Genomic DNA, 22,008 nt, shown 5'->3' with positions numbered 1-22,008 from the left:
TTCCTGAATCACGACTAATATCTCAGAATTTTGCTCGGATCTCGAACAAAAAATATGGACCAATTCGCAGCTTGTATCTTAAAAAATCCGTATGTTGGTCTGCTTGTATCTCAAGGTACCATTGTACCCCCTCCTTCACCCAATTCATGCCCAATTGTTTTACTGACGTGTTCAACCCCAGTTTAGGAGGTTTTTAAGGCCATGTGGCTATCTTTTGTTCAGATTTTTAAAAATCAAATATAAAGAAGACAAGTAACAAAATTAAGAACTTGAGTCTATCTACCTTACCTATCCTCTATTTGCATATAGACACCCTAACTGTCATGTATCTATCATTACTAAGAAAGAATGTACTTCTTTTTCAAGCATATATGAAATATTTACTCAAATCAACTATGTATCAGGCCATAATAAATTCCAGTGAATTAAATGATACAGTATTACCTGATCAAATACTACTCAGCCACAAGAAATGGTGACATAGTATGATTTACAACAACATGGATGGACCTTGAGAATATTATACTGAGTGAAATACAAGTAAATCAGAAAAAGCTAAGAACTGTATGATTTCTTACATAGATGGGATACAAAACTGAGACTCATGGACATAGATAAGAGTGCAATGGTTACCAGGGGGAGGGGGATGTGATGGCAGGGAAGGGGAACGGGAACAGGAGTTGGAAGGGTGTAAGAGGGACAAATATAAGGTGACAGAAAATAATTTGACTTTGGGTGATGAGTATACAGTACAATGTCATAGACCACTGGTTCTCAACCTGTGGGTCGTGACCCACAGGTTGAGAACCGCTGTCATAGACTGTTCAAATGATGTGGAGATGTTTACCTGAAATCTATGTACTCTTATTGATCAATGCCACCCTGTTAAATTTAATTTTCTAAAAAAAAAAAGAAAAGAAAAAAGAAATCAGTACAAGAAAATAAACTTTAAAATATATATATCTGGGAACTAAAACCTGTACCAAAACTCTTTGGTCCTTTAAGGAGAAAACTTAAAATTAAATGGTATTAAAAATATGCAGGTCAGTCCTGGCCAGTTGGCTCAGTGGTAAAGCCTCAGCCCAGTGTTTGGATATCCTGGATTCAATTTCCAGCCAGGGCACACAGAAGAGGCCATCTGCTTATCCACTCTTCCCTTTCCCCCTTCTCTCACTCTCTGTTTATCTCTCTTTCTTTCTCTTCCTCTCCCTCAGCCATGGCTTGATTGGTTTGAGTGCATTGCCCTGGTGCTGAGGATGGGTCCATGGAGCCTCCATCTCAGGCACTAAAAATAGCTCAGTTGTGAGCATGACCCCAGATGGACTGAGCATCGGCCTCAGATGGGGGTTGCCAGTTAGATCCCAGTCAGGGCCCATGCAGGAGTCTCTCTATCTTTCCTCCTCTCACTTGGAAAAGAAAAAAATTTTTCAGGTCAAAATTTGTAGGACACACTAGGCCCTGGCCGGATATCTCAGTTGGTTAAAGTGTCATCCTGATAAACCAAGGTAGTGAATTCACTCCCCGGGCACAAACAAGAATCAATCAATGAATGCATAACTCAGTGGAATGGCAAATCATTCTCTCTCTCTCCCTTCCTCTCTCTTTAAAATCCATCAATCAATCAATAAAAATTTGTAGGACACACTAACTCACTACTTAGAAAAAAATTTATAGATTTGATAAATTTATATTTATCGAAAAAAACAAGAATGATTTGTTTCTGTTTTTAAGTGAGAAAAGGGTAGGTAGGCAGATTCCAGCATGTGCCCCAACCGGGGTCCAACCAGCAACCCCCATCTGGAGCTGATGCTCTAATCATCAGAACTATCCTCAGCTCCTGGACCTATGCTTGAACCAGTCAAGTCACTGGCTGCAGGAGGGGAAGAGAGAGAAGGGGGAAATGAAGGGGAAGAGAAGCAGATGGTCGTTTCTCGTGTTTGCCCTGACCGGGGATCCAACCCAGGACATCCACATGCTGGTCGATGCTCTATCCACTGAGCCAGTAAGAGCACAAGAGTGATTTAAAACTAATGAGTTAAGTTCTTACCTCAGGAAGTTTGAAAATGAAAAACAGAGAAAGCCCAAATGAATATGTAGGAAGGAAACAATAAATATAGGAAGTCAATAAAATACTGACCAACCACAGCACCAAAAAAAGAGAGAAGTTTAGTTAAAGCAATGCCTGGATTTTTAAAAACAAAAAATAGAGAAGTTTCTGGCAAGAATAATAAAGGGAAAAAAGGAGAAATTGGGAATAAACAAAACACAGAAAGAAATTAGCAATTTAAATTTTACACTCACATACATGCATACCAATATTTTTGAAAACTTAGACAAGAGGAATAAGTGACTATGAAAGTACACAAAAGCCAAAAATAATGCAATATGAAATCTAAAATGTGAAAAGACCAAAACCACTAATGAAATCAGAAACCCAATAAAAGAATTTACCTTTCCATAAACAGAATTAAAACCCTACATACCCAGACTGTTATTCAAGTAAATTCTCCCAAGTATTCTAAAAAATACAATTATTACCATATGCAAGTCATTCCAGAAAGGAGAAAAAGAGTAAAAGTTTCTCAACTCACATTATGAATTCAGTAAAATCTGAATTCAAATACAAAACAATGGTAATGAAAGAAAAATTAGACCCATCTCATATATGAAAATGTATGTGAAATTCTAAAAAAAAAAAATAGCTAACTAAATCTAGCAGTGTTTTAAAAATAATGTCTAATAATAAAATAGAATTTATACTAAGACTGAAGAATAATTTTATAACAGAAAACCTGTCCATGTACATCATCATATTAATAAACTAAAAAGAAAAATTACACAATTATCTCATGGAAGCCTATAAAACTATTTGAAAAAAATTAACTATTTGAGCCCTGGCCAGGTAGCTTAGTTGGTTAAAGCATCATTCAGATATGCCAAGGTTGTGAGTTTGATCCCTGATCAGGGCACATACAAGAATCAGCTAAAGAATGCATAAATAGTCTGACCAGGCAGTGGCGCAGTGGATAAAGCATCGGACTGAGACGTGAAGAACCCAGGTTTGAAACCCGAGGTCAACAGCTTGAGCCCAAGGTCCCTAGCTTGAGAAAGAGGTCACTCGCTCTGCTGTAGCTCCCTCCCCCCAGTCAAGGCACACATGAGGAAGCAATCAATGAACAACTAAGGTGCCGCAATGAAAAACGGATGCTTCTCATCTCTCTCTCTTCTTGTCTGTCTGTCCCTCTCTCTGTCTCTCTGTCTCTGTCACATAAAAAAAGGAATGCATAAATAAGTGGAACAAATTGATATCTCTCTGTCTCTCCCTCCCTCTCTCTCTCTCTCTGAAATCAATAAATAAAATATTTTTAGCCTGACCAGGTGGTGGCGCAGTGGATAGAGCGTCAGACTGGGATGTGGAGGACCCAGGTTCAAGACCCCGAGGTCGCCAGCTTGAGCGCAGGCACATCTGGTTTGAACAAAAGATCACCAGCTTGGACCCAAGGTTGCTGGCTCGAGCAAGGGGTTACTCGGTCCGCTGAAGGCCCATGGTTAAGGCACACATGAGAAAGCAATCAATGAACAACTAAGATGTTGCAATGAAAAACTGATGATTGATGCTTCTCATCTCTCCGTTCCTGTCTGCCTGACCCTGTCTATCCCTCTCTCTGACTCTGAAGAAATTAAATAAATAAATAAATAAATAAATAAATATTTTAAAAAATCAACTATTTGTAATTAAAAACACAAACCACAAACTCTGAGATAACTAGGAATAGAGGAGACGTTCTGAAACTTGTTAAGGCTCTATATTGCTACCTGCAGCAAATGTAATACTTACTAGAATTACTTTAAATGCAGCATTTTAAGAAAATCAGGAACAAGGCAAGCAAACAGCTATCATCACTGTTCAGCATAAGTTTGGAACTCCCAGCCAGTGCAATTAGACAGGAAAAGAAGTAAGAAGGAAAAATAGTGAGAGGAAAGAGTTTTTATTGTATCATTATTGGCTGATGACACTTTTACCTACATGGAAAATTCTCTGAATCTGAAGAAGAGAGCTAGTGTTTTCATTACACTAACAATGATTAAAGAGAAAAATTTAGACATGACATCAACACAATAACACCACCACCTATGTAATATCTAGGAATAAAATATTAAAGCATGCATAAGACCACAATGAAAAAAAATGAACAAATTTTAAGGATATAAAAAAAGAATCTAGCCCTGGCTGGATAGCTCGGTTGACTGGACAATCATCCTGAAGCTCAGAGGCTGCCAGTTCGATTCCCAGTCAGGGCACTTACAGGAACAGATGTTCCTGTCATTTCCCTGCTTTCTCCCTTCCTCTCCCTAAAATCAAAAGAATAAACATTTAAAAAGAAAAGAATTTAAATAAATGTAAAGATTTTTTATGTTCATGGATAAAATGACTTACACGTTTTAAAATATCAATTATCCCCAAATTAGTCCATAAATGCAAAAAAAAAAATCCAATTTAAATGTCAGCAGCAATTTTTGAGAAGTTTGACAAACATTCCAAATTTTATGTGGAAGAATATGAGTCTATGGGTAACATCAATTTTGAAAAAGAAGGATGGGATTGGGAGACATTTACCCTATCCAAAAGAGATATCATAAAGCATCGTGGTAACGCTATGGAAATAGATCCAGTGATGGGATTCAAATAATTTAACAACTGGTTCTCTGCCCTAATGACCGTTTTATAAATAATAAAACAATATACCTAAAGGTAGTTCATTATTTCATACATTTAATACTTAAATAAAAACAATAAAACAGGGACATAAAACTAGATTATAAGAGTTTTAAAACATTAATGAAAAATATTAAATAATACCTGATAAAAAACAATAAAACTATTATTTAAGATATTTCCATATTGTGTAACACAAAGCTGAAACAAATGACAGCTTGTCCCCCCTGGTTGTTTGGCACTTTTTCTCTTTACTTTATATGTTTGTTTACTGAAGTAACAAATGCGAGGGAATTAAAATGTAGTATTTCATTAAGGTTATAAGTTTTATGGAATGAATAAATAGATATTACAAACATAGTTTTGTCAATTTTTTTTCACCTATTGACAGAATGAACATTACTACAGGTGCTTAGAATACACTGTTGCACAGATGAATGTTAAAAAAGAGTAAGCAATGTAAATTTGTGGTTTCCACATTGAGCAATTTCCCAGGCGCCCACCTTAGAACCCTGATTAAAGTGCCATTTTAACAACTGGTTCAACAAACTCAACAAAAAATTAGGTATTGGTTCTGTCAAACCTGTGTGAACTGTCTGAATCTCAGCACTGGACACATTGAACCATGAAACAGAATTTGAGTCCTCAGAAATAAACCCATGATTATTTAAGTACCTGCTAAATGAAAAAAGTGACACCTCATATCAGTGGGAAGAAATGGATTCTTTAGTAGATGGAGTGGGGTTAATGATGGAGGAGTCATTGAGAGGACATAACTGTTGGCTGACCCAAGAGCTGGACCCAGGCCATCAAAGGCTCCTCACCCCCTCCATGTCCTTAGAATGTATTGTCTGCCTACTATTCCCAAAGTAGGAGCTATTTCAAGAACATAGCCTTAGGACAGGGGTTGGGAACCTATGGCTCGCGAGCCAGATGTGGCTTTTTTGATGGCTGCATCTGGCTCACAGACAAATCTTTAATAAAAAAATAATAACGTTAAAAATATAAAACATTCTCATGTATTACAATCCATTCATTTACTACCGCTCATGTTCATGGTTGCGGGTCGCTGGAGCCAATCACAGCTGTCCTCTGGACAACACCAAATTTTATTGGATAATGCATAACATACACAGGTCATGGTATGGCTCTCATGGAATTACATTTTAAAATATGTGGCGTTCATGGCTCTCTCAGCCAAAAAGGTTCCCGACCCCTACCTTAGGAGATTAAAGTGTGGTTGAGGTCATCTGGACTGAATACCAGACTCAACCCAGTTAAGGCCTCTATATAAACTTTTAAGATTCTGGCAGGTGGATCTGAAGATCTACTGATCTTGTGGCCGCCCAAGACAAGCCTCTTAGGTAAGTTCCCTTGCTTATTAAAACTTCCATCTACTAACTTGGAGTGATTGCCCCTTTCTTCGGTCTCTTCTTGCTGTACAGGTGTCAGTTTGCTAACCAATGGGTAACTTTCTCACTATTTGAAGAAAAATAAATTTAGATCCCTACCTTATACTATACACAAAAGTGAACTTCTGACCAATAAGAGATTTAAAACTATGGGGCCAAAAAGAGAAAATGTAAAAGGGTATCTCTGTCCATTTGGGGGTTGACAGAATTGTATTAAATGAGACCTAAAAAAGTGTATATATCTTAACATACAGAAAAACCCCTGATGTATTTGACTTTATCAAATTGAGTATTTCTGTTTGATGAAGAACACTGGATAAAATAACAGGGGACACCCTGGGAAAACATGTTTGCAATGATTAAAAGAACCAAGGCATTAATATGTAAATATATAAGGAATACCTACAAATAAATAAGAAAAAGAAAGAAAACCCAGCAGAAAAATAGGGAAATAACATAAACGAGAAATTCACATAAAGGGAAATCTGAACAGTAGAGAAATATATATTAAAGTGAGATTCCACTTGACATATGTAAGTGCCAGTAGAAATGACAAAGTCAGAAAATACTGAATGTTGGTGAGGATGAAGAGACATAGTATTTTCATGTCTTATTAATGTGAGTGGAAACTGGTATAGCTGATCTGCAGAGTTATCTGCCAGTGATTGGTAAGCCAACAATTCATAAAGCTCATATCTGCATTCTTGAATACATATTCTAAAGAAATTCTCACCCAGTTCCATAATAGGACATATATAAGGATGTTTATTGCTGCATTGTTTGCTTTACAGGACAGTGTACCTCTTGTTCAACTTCAGGGGAAAGGATCAGAAAATGTGAATAGTTTCTGTGGAATGTTATGCAGATATAGGAAGTGATAAAATCAATATACATAGAATTACAAGAGAGATAAAAAACATAGTGTTAAATGAAAGAAATGTTCTATCACAATACCGTTTGTATGAATTAAAAACACATATGCAAAAGAGCAGAGGATAAGTTATAAGGATACATAAATATCTGAGGACACCTCCCAAATCTATCCAAGTGGCTGCCTCTGTTGGGAGCAAGTATGGGCATGAGGATCATGGTTGAAGGAAGAAAAAAGAAATAAAATGATATAATGAAATAGATGAGGGGCTGTGCATAGACCCATGTCAACAGGGTGTCGTGAACCAGAAGTGTGAGTAGCCAGCTCTTAGCATCTGAGAGAAGTGGGTCAAAGAAAGAAAGAGAGTGCAGAGCACTAACCTGGCCTGAGATTAATCTCTATAATCAAAAGGGTCAGAATTTTTACTTCCTGTCACCTGTAAAATAATACTCAAGCTCCTTAGCAATACATTCAGAACTTTTCGTCATCTGACCCTTGCTCTCTTCAACCTCATTGAACTTTTCTACACTTCTGTCCCCTAAGGATGCGTTGGACTGTTTCATTCCTCTGGGTCTTTACACCTGGTACTCCCACTGCGTGGAATGCTTTATCCCCACCGGTCCAGCTGACAAACTCCTATTCATTCAACATGGCCCCCTTTGTGAATACCTTCCTTGACCTTTCTCCTCCTTCACTCGCTCTCACTCCCTTACATACTCCTATCAGGGCATTCAGCACACGGCATTGTAATTTCTTCTTCACATATCTCTCTCCTGCACTCGATCATGAGCTATTTGATGATATGCTTCTGTATTATTTTGGCACTCTTAGAATGTAGTTAGAATATACAGGCTCCCTATAACTATTAATTAAATGAATGAATGAAATCTCAGTCATGGGAGTTTGTAGAGATTTTTAATGAGCCTCTATCTTTATGCCCAGAGAACGTAATAAAAAAGTGGTAGGAAAACACCACTGTGTAGTGTTACGAAGGCTGGAGTAACGATAGAGGAAGGACTGTGAAGCTAAAGATGTGGGAAAGTTCCAGCTGGTGTCAATGATCCTGCCACCTCCTCCCCTTCTAGTGGAATTCCATCTCCACTACTCTATAGATAGCAGCAGGCACAGTGTCAGGAGATACATTTGCTTAGCCTCTTTGACCACTTGATTTGCCCTGGACTGCTGCTGTGATTGCCATCTCCTTTGTGCCTTCCCAAGCTGCCATCTCCCCTCAGTCTTGCAGCTTTAACCTCGTTAGAATTGAACTTGATATTCTGATGATGATGCAATGACCTGGGGCTGGCTCATCACTTAGATCAAGCAGGTATGACCTGAGGGGCTCTGTTCTTTCAGTGCAACTTCCTGCCCACAATGATCCCAACTGTCCTGCTGCTATGACTGATTTTCTCTTGGTTAGAATCAGGCAAGTCCCAGGCTACCCAAACCCTCATTGTAGACTTTAAAGACAGTGCCTTGTAGACACCAACATATGTATGCCCACTATCTGATCATCACATTAGCAATTTCATTACCTAGGCCGGGGATCTGGAAGTCTATCCTCGTGAGATTAGAGGAAACGGCAGGAAGGAAGGGGAGGTCAGGGAAGGTGTCCCTGGGCCAGGCACAGGCAGCTAGGAGAAGGCACAGAGCAGAGATGAAAGACAGAATGTGCTTAGGATGGACAAGGATGTATAATATTATCCATCTCCCAAGTTTATTTCCTGTTCTCCATACTTCTTCCATTCTTATTATGAAGTTCTTACCTGGACAGCCTTTGTAGGTATAATTTTTCTTCTTTTTTGTCTACTTCTTCATCTTCAAAGGGTCTCCCCAAAGACATCTTTTTACCTCCGCTTGAGTTTTCATCATGAAACTCACTCTAATCCCACCTCCAGTATCCCCAATAAACTCCCAATGTAAAGTTAAACTGATCGGGCTGAAGGTCAGTCACATTACACTTAAGCATAGGGAATATCAAAAACATTAGGACAGCCTGACCAGGCGGTGGCGCAGTGGATAGAGCATTGGACTGGGAAGCGGAGGACCCAGGTTCGAGACCCCAATGTTCGCCAGCTTGAGTGCGGGCTCATCTGGTTTGAGTGAAGGCTCTCCAGCTTGGACCCAAGGTCTCTGGCTGGAGCAAGGGGTTGCTCCGTCTGCTGAGGGCCCGCGGTCAGGGCACATATGACAAGGCAATCAATGGACAATTAAGGTGTCGCAATGAGCAACGAAAAACTAATGATTGATGCTTCTCATCTCTTCATTCCTGTCTGTCTGTCCCTGTCTATCCCTCTCTCTGACTCTCTCTCTGTCTGTAAAAAAAAAAAAAAAAATTAAGAATAGAACTACCATATGACCCAGCAATCCCTCTACTGGGTATATACCCTCAAATCTCAAAATCATTTGTATGTAAAGACATATGCAGCCCCATGTTCATTGCAGCATTGTTCACAGTTGCCAAAACATGGAAACAACAAAAAAAAACCAAACACACACACCCAAAAAAACATTAGGACACACAGTACAGATTTCTGCAGTTACACTTTGATAAGCCCAGAAGCTGTGGCCATTTGGGCTCCCTCATGGGAATTAAAAAAACATAAAACAACCTTCAGGCAATAACATTGAGTCTGCCTCCTCACAGAGAATAGGAATCAATGGAGTAAGACTCAGCATCAGTGAGCTTGGTACCGAATCTAATTCTTTTGTGGTGTGAACTTGTGGGAAATTTAACAATTGGTATTGACTTTTAAACATTTCTGAATATATATATATATAAAACCTAATTTAACAATGTATTTCCTAGTATTATTGAGAATGAAGCAAAAAAATTGGGAGAGGGATCAAGTTTTTCTTACTTGTTGCAAAGGGACAAATGGAACTAACCCTTAAAACCATTAAATTGCTTATATATTTATGAAACCCACTTTTTTCTTGACATGAACCTCAAACTCTAAATGTCAGTTTGGTCAATTAAAGTGGTATGTGCTGCTTGTATGTTTATTCTTTGCCAACCAAGAATTATAATTTAAGAAAAGGCAAAAAATATGTAAAAGGAAGAAAAGACATAATCAAAATCTAGTATGAACCAACGTGTCACTACTTTTCTCTACTAGGAGTCACCTATACGGAGTGAAGAAACACAGTCTAAGGTAGCAGAAATTTATGTAGGCACTGTCCAATTTAGTCCAAGTGCAATTCAGCTCCCTAAAAATGCTTTAGCAGAACGTGGATTTTACAAAACAGAGTTGTGACTATCCACTAGTTGGACTGAAAGACATTTTAGACTTTCGATAGTAGCTTTAACTAACAAAGTCCACTTACTGAGCATGTAGTAAATACATCAGGCCCTATGCTAAGCAGTTGTATTTACATTAAATATTACAAAGCTAATTTCAGAAATTGGAACATTAGACTTAGAAATAGTAAAGAACTAGACCATAATTTCATAGCAATTATGGGCAAAGCAGAGATGTCAATGTGGTTCCATAAAACCGTAAGGCAGTGGTCCCCAACCTTTTTTGGGCCATGGACCGGTTTAATATCAGAAAATATTTTCACGGACCGGCCTTTAGGGTGGGATGGATAAATGTATCATGTGACCGAGACAAGCGTCAAGAGTGAGTCTTAGATGGATGTAACAGAGGGAATCTGGTCATTTTTTAAAAGTAAAACATCGTTCAGACTTAAATATAAATAAAACAGAAATAATGTAAGTTATTTATTCTTTCTCTGTGGACTGGTACCAAATGGCTCACGGACTGATACCAGTCTGTGGCCCGGGGGTTGGGGACCACTGCCCTAAGGCATAAGTTCTGTCTTCCACTCCACACACAATCTCTTTCAGAAGTGCCTTAGAGCCACCAGCAAATGGTTTTGACATCCTTGGGCAGGAAACTTAAACATTTGAGACTATATTGGATAGCAAACAGCCCAGAGTCATTTGGAGACTCACCTGTTGTGTAAAGTGAATGATCAATGCTGATATGAATAAAAAATAAAACAACTACTTAAGAATAAGGCCGTTTTTCTGGTGTACCTTATTTATACAATTACCTTACTTTGCTTATCTTTTCACTTGTAACAAGGGTAGAATTTTTTTTTAATAATTATTTATTTATTTATTTATTCATTTTAGAGAGGAGAGGGAGAGACAGAGAGAGAGAGAGAGGAGAGACAGAGAGAGAGAAGGGGGGGGAGGAGCTGGAAGCATCAACTCCCATATGTGCCTTGACCAGGCAAGCCCAAGGTTTCGAACCGGCGACCTCAGCATTTCCAGGTCGACGCTTTATGCACTGCGCCACCACAGGTCAGGCCACAAGGGTAGAATTTAGATAAAACAGTAATGTGCTTTTCTCATTTGCTTCCCAGAATCCAAGACTTTCCTCCTAGCCTGTGTTTCCACCAGAGACGTGTGTGCATTTACTGCTAGTGGTGGCTCTAAAAGGCGGCTAACGAGAGTGAAGAGTTAATACTTAATTTTTGACAGTCAAAATATAATTTTGCAGAAAATTGTTAGAACCAAAGCCAGATGATTCTCTCCAGACAAGATTTCCAAATTTTCTTTATTTCCCCTTGGACATATTAAGAACTAACTATGGAAGTACCAATTCAAAGTGTTCTCTCATATTATAAAGAACTCTCATATTATAGGAAGATACTCCTTCCACTATTGTGGCTAGGCCAAGGAGCTTATTGTCCCATGGTAAGAGTAAGAATATAATATATAATATAAAATATAATAGACAAAAAATAAAGGTCAAGAGAGAAAAAATTATTTTTCTGATCATAACGGATGGTGTGAAAAAGGGAACCGGAGACAATGGGCTCCAGAGGGTCTGTTTTCTCTCTCTTCTTGGGGCAAAGCTTTGACACAGGGTGTCTATGGAAAGTCTAACCAAACTGAGGGACACACAGGATGCAGGGAGGGACTAAATCCTTTGTTCCCATGTGCCCTGGTTCTGAATTGGGGGCACTTTTACTGCCATTCTTATGAACTTTTGTATGATTCTTGTCAAGTACAAGAATTGGTGAGGTGCCCTCACAGCAGAGGCTTGATGTGAACCCCTCAGGCCAGGCTTCCAGGTGGATCCCATTGGAGCCCTTAGTAGTAAGGGCACAGGAGGAGGGTCTCCAGGAGTGAGAGTGAGGGGAAGGCAAGTCAGCCACAGAGACTCTAGACTAGGGGTCAGCAAACTGTGGTCCATGGGTCAAATCCAACCTAGTGGTTTATTTTTAAAATAAAGTAAACACCCATTCATTTATATGTTGTCCATAGTAATTGTGACAGAGACTGAGTTTACAAAGCCTAAAATATTTATTATATGGTTCTTTATGAAAATCCTGCCAACCTCTACCCTAGACCTTATGAAAGGCCTCAGGACAAGCTGCAATAAAGCCAACATGAGATGGTACCTTGGAGGAACCAGAAGATACCAAGAAAACTCCAGGACCTGAATTCCTCTCCTTAGTCATCAGGTCACATAACATAAGCCAGTCCCCTCCTTCCAGGCACCCAGAAGCTGTCCTGCAGAAATGCTGGAAAAGGGACTAAAGACTGAACTAAGACCCTGGCCTGTTGGCTCAGTGGTAGAGCATCGGCCTGGAGTGCAGGAGTCCCGGGTTCAATTCCCAGCCAGGGCACACAGGAGAAGTGCCCATCTGCTTCTCCACCCCTCCCCCTCTCCTTCCTCTCTGTCTCTCTCTTCCCCTCCTGCAGCCAAGGCTCCATTGGAGCAAAGTTGGCCCGGGCACTGAGGATGGCTCTATGGCCTCTGCCTCAGGCGCTAGAATGGCTCTGATTGCAGCAGAGCGATGCCCCGGATGGGCAGAGCATCGCCCCCTGCTGGGCATGCCGGGTGGATCCCGGTTGGGCGCATGCGGGAGTCTGTCTGACTGCCTCCCTGTTTCCAGCTTCGGAAAATTACAAAAAAACAAAAACAAAAACAACAACACCAAAAAAAAAACCCCAGAAGACTGAACTAAGACATTCAAGAAGCTGAGCATTTTTACCTAGAGAAACTGAGTATTGTCTAAAAGGATAGTTCTATCATTTCATTAGATTGGCTTGGATACAGTTTCTTCAACATCAAAGGGTTAAGATTCTTGAGTAATGCCTGACCAGGCATTGGTGCAATGGATAGAGCATGGGACTGGGACACAGAGGACCCAGGTTCAAAATCCCAAGGTCTCCAGTTTGAGTGCAGGCTCATGTGGCTTGAGCGTAGGCTCGTCCAGCTTGAGCTTGGGGTCACTGGCTTAAGCATGGGATCATAGACATGACCCCATGGTCACTGGCTTGAGCCCAAAGGTTGCTGTCTTGAAGCCCAAGGTTGTTGGCTTGAGTCCAAGGTCGCTGGCTTGAGCAACGGGTCACTCATTCTGCTATAGCTCCCCGCCTCCCCCCCCCCCCATCAAGGCACATAGGAGAAAGCAATCAATGAACAACTAAGGAGCTGCAACAAATTGATGCTTCTTATCTCTCTCCCTTCCTGCTTGTCTGTCTCTATCTATCCCTCTCTCTGTCTCTGTCACACACACAAAAATAAAGATTCATGAGCAAGTTCATATCAGTCACAGATAAAGAAATTACATTCCTTCTGAACATCACATAATGTGGCAGAAATGTTAAAGATACTTCAAACCTCTTCTCTCATTGCATAGATAAGGAAACAGTGTCCCTGAAAGACCATGTTCCTGAAGTTAGGTAGAGGGTAAACTGAGACTAGAATCCCTGATCCAGTTGTTCCAAATACCAGGTTTTCAGGGGTGGGGGGGAATTATTAGTGCTGTATCCTTGGTAGGAAAGAGCACGAACATCAAAGAAATGAAGAGAGTCGGATAAAAAAACTTTACAAAGGTGTGGCCAGGGTTTAGGTGTACAACAGGGAAACAGGGAGAGTGCAGTACACCAGGGCTAGCATCAGTGGGGAGCTCCTAACACCCAGGACTGGGCCAAGGGGTGAGGTACTCCAATCAACAAGACTGGAGGGATGCAGCAGGCTAACTCCAAGAAACCTGCTGGAGAAAATTCCAAAGAAATAAGTCTCCTGACTGCACACTCTCTTTCCACACTTTTATCTTCTTGTTAGTTTATTCCATTAGCTGAATCCAGAGTACACAGAAGCCCTATAGAGAAGTCTGTAAAATTCAGCCTCCCAAAGTACAGAAAACGGTAGAAATAGTATCTAGAAGAGAAAATAGAAAAAAAATTTAGTACCATCCTATAAAACAGTACCTGAAAACATGTCAGGCATATGGTAGGTGCTCAAATATTTTTTGAATGAATAACTTGATGAACGAATGAGTGTTTACTGCTGTTAAAGCCATCCTTATGAACTTTCGCATGGTTCTTGTCAAGTACAACATCCAGCCAGCAGATCATCCATCCCAGCAGGAGAGTTCTAAAGAAAGACATTGCTTCCCCACAACAGAGCCTGGAGCTCCCATCGTGTCAGGGTTATCAGAGGTAGGCTTTGCATTTGTGATTGTATTAGTTTTCTATTGCTACATAAAAAACTACTAAAAATTTAGAAGACAAAAACAACACAAATTTATTATCTCATAGTTTCTATGGATTAGGAGTCCAGGCATGGGAAAACTGGTTTCTTTGCTCAGGATCTTACTGGGATGAAATCAAGGTGTTGGATAGGGTTGGGGTCCCCTCTGGAGGTTGGGGCCTCTTTCAGGCTCATTCAGATTGTTCCCAGGATTCATTTCTTTGCAGCTGTAGGACTGCGGGTTCTGCTTTTGCTGGCTGTTGGCCAGGGGTTGCTCTCAGGTCCTAGAGGCCGCCTGCCCTCAGATTCACCTACAGGTCATGTCCCATAAGCGTTCTCACAGGTCCAATCTCTTAGATCTGCCCACATAACTCCCCCCCACTTTTTTTTTTACAGAGACAGAGAGAGTCAGAGAGTGGGATAGACAGACAGGAACGGAGAGAGATGAGAAGCATCAATCATTAGTTTTTTGTTGCGACATCTTAGTTGTTCATTGATTGCTTTCTCATATGTGCCTTGACCGTGGGCCTTCAGCAGACCGAGTAACCCCTTCTTCAAGCCAGTGACCTTGGGTCCAAGCTGGTGAGCTTTGCTCAAACCAGATGAGTCCACACTGAATCTGGCGACCTTGGAGTATCGAACTTGGGTCCTCCGCATCCCAGTCTGACGCTCTATCCACTGCGCCACTGCCTGGTCAGGCCATAACTCCCTTTTGATGAATTAAAAGTCAATTTATAAGTAACCTGATGTGTGGTACCCCATATTTACAGGTTCTGCCTACACTCCAAGGGAAGCCATGTACAGAGGTGGGCCCCAGGGGCTGGAATCCGCAGGGCCGCTGTGGAATTCTGCCTTCCATAGTGATACAAGTTCTAGCGCTCTTCAACGTTCCTAGATTTGTTTTTTTCAAGTAAGCAGTCTGTTTACACCCAGAATCTTTTCATTCTAGAGTGTTTTATTTCATTTTGACTTGGGACTCTAGCCAGGCCATTTGTGGTTTCAGAGACGTGTGCTGAGGAGTCTAGAGCACCAGTGGCTATGCTTGCATTTTAGATCCACTCCTGACAAGGGAGTCAACTAGGTCTGACGTCAGTCACGAAAGAAGAGAGAATGGTGGCTTTAAATTGTGGAAATACGATTCGAAGCACCAAGTGCCTTATAAATCCAGATCAGATTTCTTTACATACTTAGCCACATTTGCTTGGCTCCAAACGTCACACACATGATAGATAGCCAGAGTAAAAAATAATTTGTAGAGAAAATCATGAAGAAGTAAACCAACTGCAGACCACTTACAACCAAACCAAGAGAGCATTAGTGGACCAAATAATGTTTGAACTTAATACCAAAAATAACAGTATTTTTATGTTTTCCTGATGATATTTGTAAGATAAAAGCAATTATGCAAATTGCCATATTAGACTCTTTTTAAAGATTTTTTTTTTCATTGAAAAATGAAGAAAAAAATCCTACTAGTAAAAGAATTGAACAAGAATTCAATTCCACAACTTAACTCTCTTTGAATCTTTAAAAACAAAAACCAAAAACAGGGGTCTTGCACAAGGTGAGATCATATTGAGTGTAGACTTTCAGGATTTTAAGGTGAAATGTATCAGACAAGTTATTGTCCATAAAAACTTTGCATATTCTCTTTGGATTTTGTTTTGGGTTTTATGAGAAAGGATTAGGATTTTCAATATCCACTTGAGGCAGGCGTCCCCAAACTATGGCCCATGGGCCACATGCAACCCCCTGAGGCCATTTATCCGCTGCCCCCTGCTGCATTTCCGGAAGGGGCACCTCCTTCATTGGTGGTCAGTGAGAGGAGCACTGTATGTGACGGCCCTCCAACGGTCTGAGGGACAGTGAACTGGCCCCCTGTATAAAAAGTTTGGGGACCCCTGAAGGTTTTCTTCCAGAATCCTACTGAGGCCAGGGAAGGAAGCAGGAGGGACTGTGGGATGGTTGGTAGTAGTGTCTCCGTTGAAGCTACCATATGGCATGGGCTGATTTTGTTACTGCAAGGATCACATTTTGCGGAAAGTTCATTAATGAATGCAGTTTGATCAGGGTATGATGAGGCGAGGAGGAGAGATTGCTCGGATTGTTCTGTGAACTCCCTGCTCCTCTCACTTTTTCTTTTTTCTTTTTTTTTTTTACAGGGACAGAGAGAGAGTCAGAGAGAAGGATAGATAGGGACAGACAGACAGAAACGGAGAGAGAGATGAGAAGCATCAATCATCAGTTTTTCGTTTGCGACACCTTAGTTGTTCATTGATTGCTTTCTCATATGTGCCTTGACCGTAGGCCTTCAGCAGACCAAGTAACCCCTTGCTCAAGCCAGCGACCTAGGGTCCAAGCTGGTGAGCTTTTTTTGCTCAAGCCAGATGAGCCCATGCTTAAGCTGGCAACCTCGGGGTCTCGAACCTGGGTCCTCCACATCCCAGTCCAGTCCGACGCTCTATCCACTGCGCCACCACCTGGTCAGGCTCCTCCCACTCTCTTATCATCTCACTACCCCTTTCCCTGCGGTGTCAAGCACAGAAACCACAGGGGAGAGAAGGTAGAGGGGAGCAGGAAACACAGAGAGAAGTGCTGTGGGGAGTGCTCTGGGAATCACTCAGGAGTGGTCCTCATCTCCTCATAGATGCGATAAAAAGAAAGTCTTCAAATACGGAACTGGAGAGTATTCCACCAGGTTCCACATTTTCTCACACCCTAAATCCTAAATTCAATCATGTTAACCTGCCAAGTCAGAGTTGCCATCATCATAAAATGCTACTATTGACCACTGGGTTAGCTAATATATTTAAGAAGTTATATACTAACTACAAAGGCAGATTACATTTTAGAAAAAATTCAGGGAGCTTTCCCCTTACAATCCAGACAAACAATAGCTTCCCTGAAGGCCCCACTGAGCTCATTTTCTCTTACATCTCATTGGGCATAACTGGATTACATGGCTACCCCAGCTGCAAGAAAGTGATTTCTTTTTAAACTGACACATGACTGCCCCAATCAAAATGGAGTTCTGTCAATTCCCAGTCAGGGCACACAGGAGAAGTGCCCATCTGCTTCTCCACCCTTCCCCTTCTCCTTCCTCTCTATCTCTCTCTTCCCCTCCCGCAGCCAAGGCTCCATTGGAGCAAAGTTGGCCCGGGCACTGAGGATGACTCCATGGCCTCAGGTGCTAGAATAGCTCCAATGGCAATGGAGCAATACCCCAGATGGGCATCGCCTTCTGGTGGGCATGCTGGGTGGATCCTGGTCGGGCTCATGCGGGAGTCTGTCTGACTGCCTCCCCACTTCTAACTTCGGAAAAATACAAAAAAAAAATTGGGTTCTCTTAACATAAGACAAAATTTGCAAACTTTTTCTGTAAAGGGTCATATAGTAAATATTTTAGGCTTTGTGGGCCAGAAGACATCTGCTGCAACTGCTTGGCTCTGCCCTTGAAGCATGAAAACAGCCATAGGCAACAAATACGTGGTGAGGTTGTGTTCCAATAATATGTTATTTATAAAAACAGGCCACCAGCTGGATTTAGCTTGCAGACGATGGTTTGCTCACTCTTGATGTAGGAGAAAGGCAACTAGCAGGGTCTGCCATCCCACCTGTCTGATTTTTAATGGTTTATTACTTTTTAGTAATATGCCACATGTATTTCAACTGTATATGACAGATGTCTTTTTAAATTGAAGACAAACATTCATTGCCATATGCAACCACAAACCACATCTGCATGCTCTACGACGCCATGCAACATTCAGGTATAGATCCAACCGAGCCTTCAAATGGCAGTTACCCACTAAAATGGTTTTGCCATTCACAGATAAAAAAGCACAATATATAGATCCCCCCCCAAGTCTGATAATGCTAAATATACATTACTGTTTGGGGAATTCTATGCAAAATACATAATTAATATAGTGTGCATACTTATGGCAAGGTTAATTGGGAACACTAGTTAGGCCATTTACAAAGGATCTGGTAATGGCTTAAACCTACCTTCTAATTCAAATTGTTTATCCTTTCATTATAAAACTAACTGTACACAGAGATATTACAGAATTACATACACAAAAGTCCTTATTGTCAGTATGACTGAAGACCGCAAAGTAGAAACACAGCCCTTTGGACGCCACGTCCCCACCGCCACACAAGAACCAAGCTTAGTCCCATAGTACTAGTACCTCCAACCAGGTCGCCAGAGCTAACGGTGATTGACATTCAGAACAATTCTACACCAACAAAAAAGCCTGGTTATTATACTCCAGTGACCTTAGCAACAAGAAAAATCATTGTCATAAATGGCTTTAACTAGTACAAAAAAGGAATGATGGGAAAGTGCCAAACTTTGGCGTATAGAAATGAAAACCTCTCATGACGACAATTCAAATGACACTTGGTGTTAAAGAAAGATCCAAGTGCAGCGACTGTATTCCAATGCTGCGACATATAAGGCACAGGTGTGGCACAGGCCGCCACGGTGGCGGAGGCCTGGCAAAATATCGATGATCCTAGTCTCACCTGTTTGTGCTTAAGGATTGCTCCCCACTCCCCTTCCCCACCCTGCATTCTAGTTCCTGACCATACCAGGACAATAAGGATCAGCAGACAAGGCATTCCACGTTTGGGAGGGGCGTGACCTCTGGGCTGTCACGAGATGCTGTTTCTAATTCTCTCCCGATGTAGTGTGTGTGATTCTGCGCAAAGTGGGTGCAGCTACACCGGCATCTTAGTCCTGCCCCGTCACTCAAGCGCAGGAGGGCCCCACTGCGCCACCGTCTAGAAGTTACAAGCAAAAGCGAAGAAGTGGCTGTCACAAGATGATGAATGGCTGTCCTTGGAAGTTTTGATTTGGATCCTGGGTGACAAAACTGGACCAACCTAGGAAACTTGGTAATTTTCTCTGCTGCAGAGCAGCCACCTGGCGATATCACAGTGCAATCGCCAACCCTTGGCAGAGGTTGGAACGGCAGCTATAATTATAAAGAGCAGGGCGGAGACTTCAAAAATCTCTTCTGAGTGGCAAAAATTCTGAAAATCAAGATAATTACAATACTAGCTCATTCTGATTTGCTTGGCTATTTATAGATGAGGAGACGCTGATGCACTGAGAGCTTTTTCTTTTTTTCTTCTTTTTGATTTGCATTAAATCCTGTGTGGCTCCTCTTTGAAATGTGTGCATATGCTGAGTTCATGTGAGATGCCACCACTGGCACTTGTCATAAGAATTAAATCCCTCTCAAGCTTGTTTACAGCTCAGCACTTGTCATATGGCTCCCTTGAGCTTCATGGCTGGTTGGGTTCTTTTTCTCTCCAGCTCTGCAGAAGATTTAATTCCTTTTTTTTGTTTATGTGTGTACTTACCCTTGCAGGTGCAAGAAAGAAAAAAAATTGCTGTGCCCAGATGTTTTGAAGCTGCAGCAGCATACATACAACTCAGATTGAATGGGAAAAAAATTGCATAAGGCAGGCATTTAAAGTATATTATTCTATAGGGTATTTAATAAACCTATCATGTTTTCTTGACAATAAGACTCTTGAATGTAACTTTAGGAACAGAGAAATATTTTAAGGCATCACCAGCTCAATTCGTTAATAAATGATTTTACAACAAGATCTGTCATTTTGGAGTGGGGATTGTTACATTTACTCCATTTTCAACTTAGAAAATATCTTCCCAGAACAGAACAGTCTGGGAATTAGGTAGAAATATCGCCCATCAAGCTGTCTCAGTTCATTACTGAATTAGTTAGGCCTCGGGGATCTGAGGCCAGATTTCACCTCTGTTTTGGCACTTGGCAAACATGAGCCAAGCACAGACAGCTCTCTTGCTGCTTGTTGAGCCCTGTACTAATATGCAAAAGGCCTGCCCAAGTTGCAGATGGATAATGCTTTTGTGTCTCCCCAGTTTGGATTTTCCTTCACCCAAGGCAATGGGATAACCTGCTTTGCACACAGCTGCTCTTGGTGGGGTGGGGGTGGGAGGGCTGGAGTTCAGTTCAGGAGAAGGGACGATGCTCAACATTCTCCAGACTCCATTTCACCAGCCTCCAGCAACTGCTCCCCGTGACTGCACAGTGGTAGCTCAGCACCTTCGGCAGCCAAGAGTTGTAAATATTCCCTTGCAGCTAAAGCCTAGATCCTGATGCTTGTGTGAGGGCCTACACAGTATACCCACCCCTGCTTTGTGACATCGTCCCCTTGAGGGGCCATGAGCATATTGCTGTTTTTAGCTTTCCCAGGAGGTGGAGAGGAGTTCCCGGCTGACCTGTTTAGGATTTGGTTTAAAAGAAAACCTCCATTTCCCTTGGCTCATGAAGCTAAAGACCCTCAGTAGAATTGGGAAAAGAGCACCACAGGCCTTTGTTTCTTTGTAGGAGAAAAGAGGTTGTGCAAAAAAGAGAAGCTCTCACATTTTAATTTGAGTGCCAGTCCTAATCCCTAGTTGGCAAAGCCTTTTATAGTCAGTTCCTGGCACAGCATTCTGCATCTGCAAGATCACAGCTTATTAGTATCATCTCTTGCTTCTGCCTCCCAGTGCTGCCACCAGAGACTATGAAAGACAGATTGGCACACACGAGGCAGTGGCTCGTCCTTAACTATTACAGGGCAGGTTTTGCTTACACTGAAAGACTTACACCCCCTTACCACAGTGATAATATCAATTTGTTTTTTCTCTCTTGAATTTGTTCAATTTATATGATCAAATACTAATTATTCTTAAGGAAAGAAGCCTACAGATATAGTGGGACTTTATGAATGAAATCTGTGGTGGTGGTGGTGGTGGTTTGCTAGAGTAAATAATTTACTACATCTTTAACAAGTAATAATTATAAATACTTTAACAAGTAATAATTATAATACTTTAAGATGTGAATCTTGTCTACTGAAGCTCCGATTGAGCACAGCTTCCCACTACCATACCACAGGTGACAGGACCACAAGTGTGCCAGCCAGTAAGATGGTTATTGTTAGATGTGGCTCCTCACTCTCAGTGAACTGTGAGCCCAGGTGATGACTTCAGCAACCCCCCCCAAAAATCTGCTCCCCTCTTCTTCTGGAATCTTCACAAATGCATACACAAGCACACATCACATATTTGCCAGAACAAAAATTAATTTGTATGAAACCTTAAACACTTCAGCTAAGAGTCAGCTGTGTTATGTTAAGAAGGGTACAGGCCTGACCTGTGGTGGCGCAGTGGGACGAAGCGTCGACCTGGAATGCTGAGGTCGCTGATTCGAAACCCCAGGTTTGTCTGGTCAAGGCACATATGGGAGCTAATGCTTCCTGCTCCTCCCCCACTTCTCTCTCGCGCGCCTCTTTCTTTATAAATAAATAAATAAATAAATAAATAAATAAATAAATAAAAGTAATACAGTGAAGCTACTGTGTTTTTTAATATGTGTCTCAAATTCATTTGAGCCTGGAGCAAAGTGTCTCCATGAAGAGGGGAGTCTTTTGCTGGCAAAGTCTGTTAGATTACCAAAATAAAAAAAG

General features: G+C 41.2%; 1 protein-coding gene across 1 annotated transcript in view; it reads right to left on the bottom strand.

The window, feature by feature from the left end:
* The window catches only part of MNS1 (meiosis specific nuclear structural 1), a 98,573-nt gene extending 79,421 nt beyond the window's left edge, over nucleotides 1-19,152 (bottom strand). The window contains exon 1 of the mRNA XM_066273868.1: nucleotides 19,096-19,152. Within this exon, the coding sequence (XP_066129965.1) occupies nucleotides 19,096-19,125 (30 nt within the window). The 5' untranslated portion in view covers nucleotides 19,126-19,152. The remainder of the gene's footprint in view (nucleotides 1-19,095) is intronic.
* Nucleotides 19,153-22,008: the final 2,856 nt, after the last annotated feature.

The sequence above is a fragment of the Saccopteryx bilineata genome, chromosome 4, assembly GCF_036850765.1.
Source record: "Saccopteryx bilineata isolate mSacBil1 chromosome 4, mSacBil1_pri_phased_curated, whole genome shotgun sequence".
Classification (NCBI taxonomy): domain Eukaryota; kingdom Metazoa; phylum Chordata; class Mammalia; order Chiroptera; family Emballonuridae; genus Saccopteryx; species Saccopteryx bilineata.
This window is presented reverse-complemented; position numbering and strand designations above follow the sequence as displayed.